Source organism: Adiantum capillus-veneris, chromosome 19, assembly GCF_014529385.1.
Source record: "Adiantum capillus-veneris isolate H3 chromosome 19, ASM1452938v2, whole genome shotgun sequence".
NCBI lineage: Eukaryota > Viridiplantae > Streptophyta > Polypodiopsida > Polypodiales > Pteridaceae > Adiantum > Adiantum capillus-veneris.
The window spans coordinates 149,590,941-149,598,787 of NC_140949.1; the positions used below are offsets into that span (position 1 = coordinate 149,590,941).

At 41.9% G+C, this 7,847-nt stretch overlaps 1 protein-coding gene across 1 annotated transcript; it reads right to left on the bottom strand.

Moving 5' to 3' along the window:
* Positions 1-1,262: 1,262 nt before the first annotated feature.
* On the bottom strand, positions 1,263-3,752 carry LOC147435057 (uncharacterized). The gene has a single exon (XM_086490083.1). The coding sequence runs from the start codon at positions 3,165-3,167 to the stop codon at positions 2,517-2,519; it is 651 nt and encodes a 216-aa protein (XP_086346209.1). The 5' UTR covers positions 3,168-3,752; the 3' UTR covers positions 1,263-2,516.
* Positions 3,753-7,847: the final 4,095 nt, after the last annotated feature.

Genomic DNA, 7,847 nt, shown 5'->3' on the forward strand with positions numbered 1-7,847 from the left:
ACTATGGATAATGGAGTTAATGGTTATATTGTCTTGTGGGTGACTACTTTGGGTCTATAGCTAAGCTTACACTTTTTTTCAAAGGTGAATCAATTAATGAAACATTCGATATAGTTGATGGGTGGCAGGGTTGCCACCAATTTTTTTTTCTCTCGCGTGTCGCTATAACCGTCGCTATATAAGGCTCTGCAGTGTCGCTATAGATGGCTTATAAACGTCGCTATATAGCGACACCTATAGCGACGATCATAACGACCTTTAGCGACGCTCATAGCAACGTTCTCGTATCGACGTTGTTAGCAACGGTCTTAACGACGCCTGAGGTATAAAAACCCAATGTATTTCTGTTGCTAACAACATCACAAGAGCACACAACCTCTTGTAGTGATAGAATATTTGTCACAACTTGAGCCTTCACATTCTTGTGTATGAATGGACTCTAACTCCAAAATTGAGGTTGAAACATCCTAATCTGGTTGCAAAACTTGAGTCCTTTTGGTTGCAAAACTTTAGGCAAAAGGACTCAGCCATATGTAATTGTTTGAAGTTTCTTTCACTTGGATTAGGTGTCATTGTGTGAAATCTTTTCTCAAGTTTCTCTACATAGTCAAGTTGAACTTTGCTCATTAATACTTTGAGAGCATTCATATCCACAAGAGTGTGTCTACATTCTTTAGCGTCATTTGCTCAAGCATACCTTTCGCAACTCAACTATATTCTTGAGATTCTTATTCTCTACTATACAAGCTCTCATAGAGTTTCATTTTCCATTGCACATGATGGGAATTTTCACCTTGTTTGTTTATTTAAGTATGAATTCTCTTTGCTTCCATTGTGCTAGACATGATTCAAAATCTTTTGAAACTTGAAGATCTAGAATCATTTTGCATAAGATTTGTGGCCTTTGTTGAAGAAGAAGATCCACTACATGGGGGGGGGGCGGGATGGAGGGGGGCGGGGGGGAGAGAGATCATAATTGAGAGATATAGAGAATGAGACAGATCGATAGAGAGGCCTAGAGATGGGGAGAAAGGAATAGAGAGAGATCCTTGACCATGCATTGTGAGAATGCTATAAATTGTGTTATAAACAAAAAGGATCAATTTACTCACAATTATGGAAGTGGAAAGGGCCTTTGAAACTAAAAACCCCTTAAACACATGCAACACAAAAATCTCTTAATGGTCAAACTCCCGATAAACAACCATACAATTGACTAGGAAGCATGACATTGTTGCTTGTAATAAGCAAAGAATCCACCTAGTACTTAAAGTCAACAAATTAATTGAAAAACTAAATTCTCAAATTCTTTTGTGATAGATGGTTGTTTTGTCTCGCTTGCAAGCAATTTTTTTGTAATTAGGGTTAGGATCTAGTTATAAAAATCAAATATGGTGAGTACCTTAGCGATACGTGAACCTACCATGGAAAAAGTAAATGCTCAAGATTGAAGATGAGGTTTATGCTTACTTGTAACTAACAAGAGGATTTATAATAAGTGGCTAAACTTAGATTAAGCGAAAACTAGAGCTTGGAAGTTGTTTGCGATAGTTTTTAGTTAGTGGAGAAATCAATTTATAACTAGAGCTTGGAAGTTGTTTGTGACATTTTTTTTAGTTAGTGGAGAAATCAATTAATAATCGAGACATAAGTAGTACATGTGAGCTTGACATGATCCTAACAATATATTGTAGCTAGATTGTCAGACTAGTCTACCAATCCAACTGCTATTACCATGCAAAAGTGGGAGTAGTGTGTTCATGAGAGAGGATGTCAGAATCTTGATTGATGTGGTGGCCAGGGGGAGCCAAATCAAAGTTGTTGCATGAGGCAGAGCCCATCTTGCCTAGATGAGGCAAGCACCATGAGACACAATTGGAGTTCATGAGCATGAGGCGCTCGCGGTTAGTTGTGGGAGAGTTGAAGCTTTCAAAGTCACTAAGGCTAGGGAGTTGGACGTCAAGAGTGAAAGTAAAGCTAGTACTATTGTTGGGATCATCAAAACCGCTTGTTGGCCATGTGGTGTGATCATGGCCAACAATATACAAAGAGTTGGTGACCCGGTCGCCCCCAACAATGTTGAAGGAGCTAGTCATATCCTCGACCTCGTGCATATTGGTGGCCCCATGATGAAGAATGTGGAGATTAGATGGTGCATGAATAATTGGCCCAGTGTCCTTGTCGATCATCGTAGAGCCAATATATTTAGGAATGGGAGTAACAGAGCCGATGCTTGTGGGACTCATGCAAATCCCAACATCAGTACAAGAATCAGAGCTAGCTGCAGCTACAACAACACCAGTAGAGGGAGCGGGAGGAGGGGGGGAGCTACTGACAACCGAGACAAATTGATGATGATCTAGCTGTTGTGTAGAACCTATTATAGTAGGAGCACCATTTAGAGATAATCTAGAGCCATTAGAATAAGAGATGTCAACGGTGCTGTCCTGGGGGCTTACAAACTTATAAGTGTAATTGTTGGTGCATAAATCGGACCCAAAGGGAGAAACGCCACTTTAATTGGCAGAATGGGAAATGCCTCTTGAATTGGCACGAGGCGGTGGGGGCAAATTGGCGTGGGCGTGCTGGCGCAAGAGAGCCAAGCTTTTGCTTTTGGTGGCGATGTGGGTGTGAAGCATTGCGGCGTCGGGAGAGGAGGCTGCCTGCTGCAGCAAGTAGGAGGAGATGGCATCCAGCGTCCGCAAGCTCTCGGAGAGGGCAGTGGCCAGCAGAGCACCGTTGTGCTGGACGGCATGATATTGATGATGAGGAACATTAACTTGAGAGGGAAGTCTATGATGATGGTCGGAAGGGCAGCCTGTGAATTGATAGACCAGGTCCTTGAAAGAGGACTTATCAGCAGAAAGCCTTGTGCAGGTGGCTTGCTGGAGGGCGGCGGTGCGTCTCCTCCGGCTGGACATGCGCTTTGGCTTTGCTGCAAGGTCAGCCCTGGACTTTGCGTTTGCGCCGTCCTTCAGGACACCCGGCTTGGGTTTGCGCTTGGGCTTAGTGTTCCTGCAGTTTAGATCGTAGTACTGAGAAAGAAGCAGGCCTAGCTCCTGCGAGTAGCACTCGGCCTCCAGCTCCTGCAAACTGCTGCTGCTGCTAAAGCAGGGCCGCGGGCAGAAGGAAAGTATATTGCCATGGGGAGGAGCTGCGGCCGCCATTGACAGCCGCAGGCAGAGAGAGAGAGAGAGAGAGAGAGAGCGAGAGCAGGGAGATGCACCGGCGCCGGGCAGCAGCTGCGCTCGGCCCGCTTCATATAATCTAGCTCCCCGGACAGCAACGTCCTCGCACGACGGTTCGTGGTGCACCCAGGCTGGCCTCGTATGTGTATGCGATCTACATGTCGAGAGGTTTTTATTACCAATGGGCTATTCCAAAGTTCCTACACAATACGCATGTCGACCAGGTACCTTGATCTCCTTCTTCATGCGTCACGTGGATTCTTTTCTTCTCGGTTTTGTCCTCAATTTTATAATGCCCACCATAGCACAACAAGCTTGGTGTGATCCTAATCGGCCCACGGCCCCGCCGAAAGCTTATTGAAGACAATAGTCACTACCCCATACATCCTCTTATACAAATTGAGATATTGGCTGTCCAACCCATGTGAGATGGCATGACATGCATGGAGCCCATCATTGGTCCTAAGCAAGGTTTGGCACATCAATAGTTCACACTGAAGGTTCCAATGACGATCATCATCAAGAGTGTTAGGATTTGAAGGGCCCCCTATTCTTTCAAAATACGGGCACTCGAAAATAGTACCCTTTCCTATGGAAGGGCGTAGTTTCATTTTGCTTCAGTTTTTGCAATGAAGAAACATGTTTGGTGAAGAATATAAGAAGGTTGTGCATGTAGTCTCTATCTACTTTCTCATTTTCTATAAGTTAAAGGAAGTTGAATTCGTTTACGAAATTGAACACACAGATTGGGTGTCCCCAATTGTGGTGGTACCTAAGAAGGACGGCAAGTTAAGAGTGTGCATCAATCTCAAAAAAGTGAATGCAATTACCATCCGTAACAATTATCCTCTTCCTATTACTGACCATGTATTAAAAAGAGTAGCGAGGAAGCGCGCAAACTGGTGAGTGGTTGAGAAATAATGGGCTTTTAGCCAAGACTTTGGCCATTGATGCCTCATCATTGAATTGCACTTAAAAGAACCCTTTTTCAAGATATTGGGTGCTCGATACAACTCCCCCATGATTCAGGATGTTGCAGCCATGAAGCCAATTGAGAAGTTCGGCTTTGGCAGCACTTGGAGCCTTTGCTTCCCAATCAATGGAGTGACTGAGGCCTCTTGCGCTTTGAAAGCCCCATTTGTTTCTACCATATCTCCCATCTCAAAGTAATGAATTCCTGCTAGCTCAACAAAAAATGAATTTGTGGGTAGAGCCAAGGTCAAACAAAATGAAATCATCATGCTCTCTTAATTTTTCCCAAGCATAAGAGAGTGGTGCTCCTTGGCAATGGCCTTTCTCTTTTAGAGCCTCCACCATGGTGTCTCTAGACGGGTCAATACATTCACTTCTCTTGGGACATGCACGAGAATATGACCTTGCTCTCTATACTTGAATGAAACACTTGTTATCTTTACGGTAAGCTTTCAACCTCTTCAGAAGAAAGTTTTTTTTTATAACTTTTGTAGCATTTTCCTTTGTCTTTCCTTTGTTATTGTTGTTGTTAGCTTTGGGAGAATTTTGCATGGCATTGTTCTTCCCCTTTGGCTCAGCTGGTTCCTTGGCTTTCGTTGGCTTGGGACCCTTTCTTAGTCCCTTGTTGGAAACGAATCCTCGAAGCAACCATAGTATGATGTATGACCTCCAAAATAGTTTTAGGCCTCTGTAAGTTGACATACTCACTCATCTCCTCAGATAGGCCATCACAAAATTATTGCTTTTACTCCACAAAGTCTATCCTTTTGTTCATAGTGTCTTTGAGATGTAACTCCCAAAACTTATCTGCATACTTCTGGACAGACTCATATGGGGCCATCTTCAAGCTTCGCCATTCTGTGAGGACTTTCTCTTTGGCATCACTTGCAAGGAATTTCTTTGTAATAGTGATCCTTAAAGCTTTGCAAGTCTTTGGAGCTTTACCTTGAGTACGTATGCTTGCCCACCATTGACAAGCCGATTTCTGAAAATGCATTAAAACATTTGGAGCTTTGAAGATTCGGAGAAATCTTGAGTCTTAAAAGCCATATCAAATTGTTGGACAAAGGCCAACACTTTATTAGTTTCTCCAAAGGTTCCATCGTAGGTAAGGAAGGTGTATTCTTTCCTCCCTCTTTGAATTTCTTCAACTTACGTGACCTCTTCCACTCTGGATAGCTCCTCCATTTACCCCTTCTCTTCTTTATCGTGGGTGCCAAGTCACTACCCTCCATGCCAAAAGATGGTAATGATGATGGAGAGGAAGAGGAGGAAGAAGGCGAGGATGGGGACCACTTTCTTCGCTTCCTTTTGCTTGGATTTCTTTCTCCCTTCTATGAATTGGCATGTGAGGGAGTACTTGACAACTTTGTCTTCTCTTTGGGAGGACTAGGAGATCGCCATGCCTTTTATCTTCTTGGGGCAGCATCACTTTCAGAGGTAGGAGTGGTATCACTTTCATACCTCTCCCTTGAAAGTTCAAGATGCACTTCTTTTTCTCGAACAGTTTTCCTGGGAGGTCCTTCCGATATCTCCTCTTCATTACCAAATGCAAAGAGATTCCTCATTTGGAGGTCTCACTAGGAGGCCTTGCAGGAATTCTCTCTTCCTGGGCACTTGGAGAAACTTAGGCTTGAAGGGCTTGAATTTGGCTTTGAACCTTTGCTTGCAAGATAGGGTTTCCCATTGCTTCTTGCAGATTGTAAACAAGATAGTTGATAATTCTACAACCATCATCGAATGTTATACCATGAGCCAAATCTAAGTTGTCAATATTAAATAACATTCTCTTGATTATGTTGGCCATGATTGAATTTCCTTGTATGTGTATACTAGCTGTTTCCTTGGTACGATTAAAACTTTGACTACTACTCCTCTTAACCCTTGAAAATTAGCACTAGAGTAACTACACTTGTGGTTTAGAATATTGTCAATTGCAAAGAGTAATGGAGTGGGTTTAACAATGAGAGGCTAGCATCGGTTTTTATCAGGCAACTAGCATATCAATAATGGTTAACTCATAGGCAAGTCGATCCCAAAAGACTCCATTATTAAGACCATATATCCTGATGGTGTCCCTTGCACCCTATAAACAGTCATAATACCAAATTAATAAATCCTAGTTCCACTTAACCTATTGCAATGAGTAATTCCAATCTTTCATCAATTACTCAAGGACCTCTTTTCTTAGGCAAGAAAAGAAAAACCTCAGCTCTGATACCAATGTCAAAGAGTCTAGTTCTTACTTTAGATTCAGCGGAATTTAACTATGAAAGGAGAGAGTTTTCCCTAAGAGAAAGATAGCAAGGATATTGTAGGTTATGTCGGGCTAATTTCTTTACAAAATTACACACTATAAATACTAGAATCATGCACATAATTCAAAGAGAATACCCAATTAAAGAGAATGCCCAATTCAAAGAGAATACCCTATTATGATTAACAACTCAATGAGGACCGGATTTTCTTGGAGCAGATTCCCCCTACAAAAGGACTTGTATTATAATCCTCTCAAATGAGAGCTTTGTTACAATACATGTTTGTGCTCTTGCAGCGTCTTTCTTGGATCGAGAACGGTGTTCTTCAAGATTCCATGGTATAAACCTCCTTCCCAAACCCTAAACACCCCAACTGGCGAGAAAGCAACTGCTGAGAAAGAGGATGATGAGGATGAAAAGAAGTATTTTTGAAGCAAGAGAATTGATACTCAATGTACACTTGCTCATGTGCAAGCTCTTAGCATAATAGAGTCGTAGAGATGAAGAAGGAGGAGGAGGAGATCTTTCACTTGCTTAGATTTGCATCTATAGCCAAGCTTTCGAGCATAGAGACTCACTCTTAAGAACCTATGTGAGAGGGGTGTGAGAAATATTGCTTAGACTCCTGAGCACTTTAGAGTGTGAGAATTAGAAAAAAAAAGAGCCAAAAATCTCAATGAGCCCTTGATTTTATCTCATGCAAAACTTGCAACTAGTTTTTCAAGTAGAATGCATACAACTTGGCCAATGAGAAGTGATCTCCCAAAAATTCAACTTAAAACACTTGTCTCCACTTTCTAAGCTTAAAGAAACCAACCCCTCTTCGCTTGGAATTTGCTTGGCAAGTGTACATATGTCCACGCACACCCACACACTTGTTAAGTTCAATCAACTTACTAAATGAGAAAGGGCTAATACAACCTCAATCTTTAGCTTTTTCCTTTTGTTTAATAAAAACCATAAACTTATCCTTTTTTTAATTAGCTCGGGTGCAAGACCTGTGTACAAACCTTGGAGGTTTATGAAGCTGACCCGGGCCTATAGTCTACCTACTAATTTAGGACGTGTTAAATTAGGATAAACTTTGGTAAAAACAAAACTCACCCTCTGGGCTTTAAAAATTTACCTCCTATGCAAAACCTTATCACGATGCTTTGGAGGTACCGCTGCTCCTAAAATCTGTTGAATTTAGACAATTTGTGGCAAGTTAGAATTTCACCCTAAAGCTTCCCAGACTTCATACTTGGAGTCTAAAGAGTTATCTAATGGTATGAGCTTAGCATAGTCACTTTTTATTTTTAGACTCCTATAATTGCTCTCGGCCATCTCCTTTGTGTTGTACCTTTGATCAAGGTTGTCCGGGATACATTTATCCTTCCTTGACATGTACCTATGATTGAAATAACTAGTTAGCAATTACCCTTGCTCT

What these genes read in the sequence shown, in the direction of transcription:
- LOC147435057 (XM_086490083.1), bottom strand. Translation starts at nt 3,167, where the DNA reads ATGGCGGCCGCAGCTCCTCCCCATGGCAATATACTTTCCTTCTGCCCG.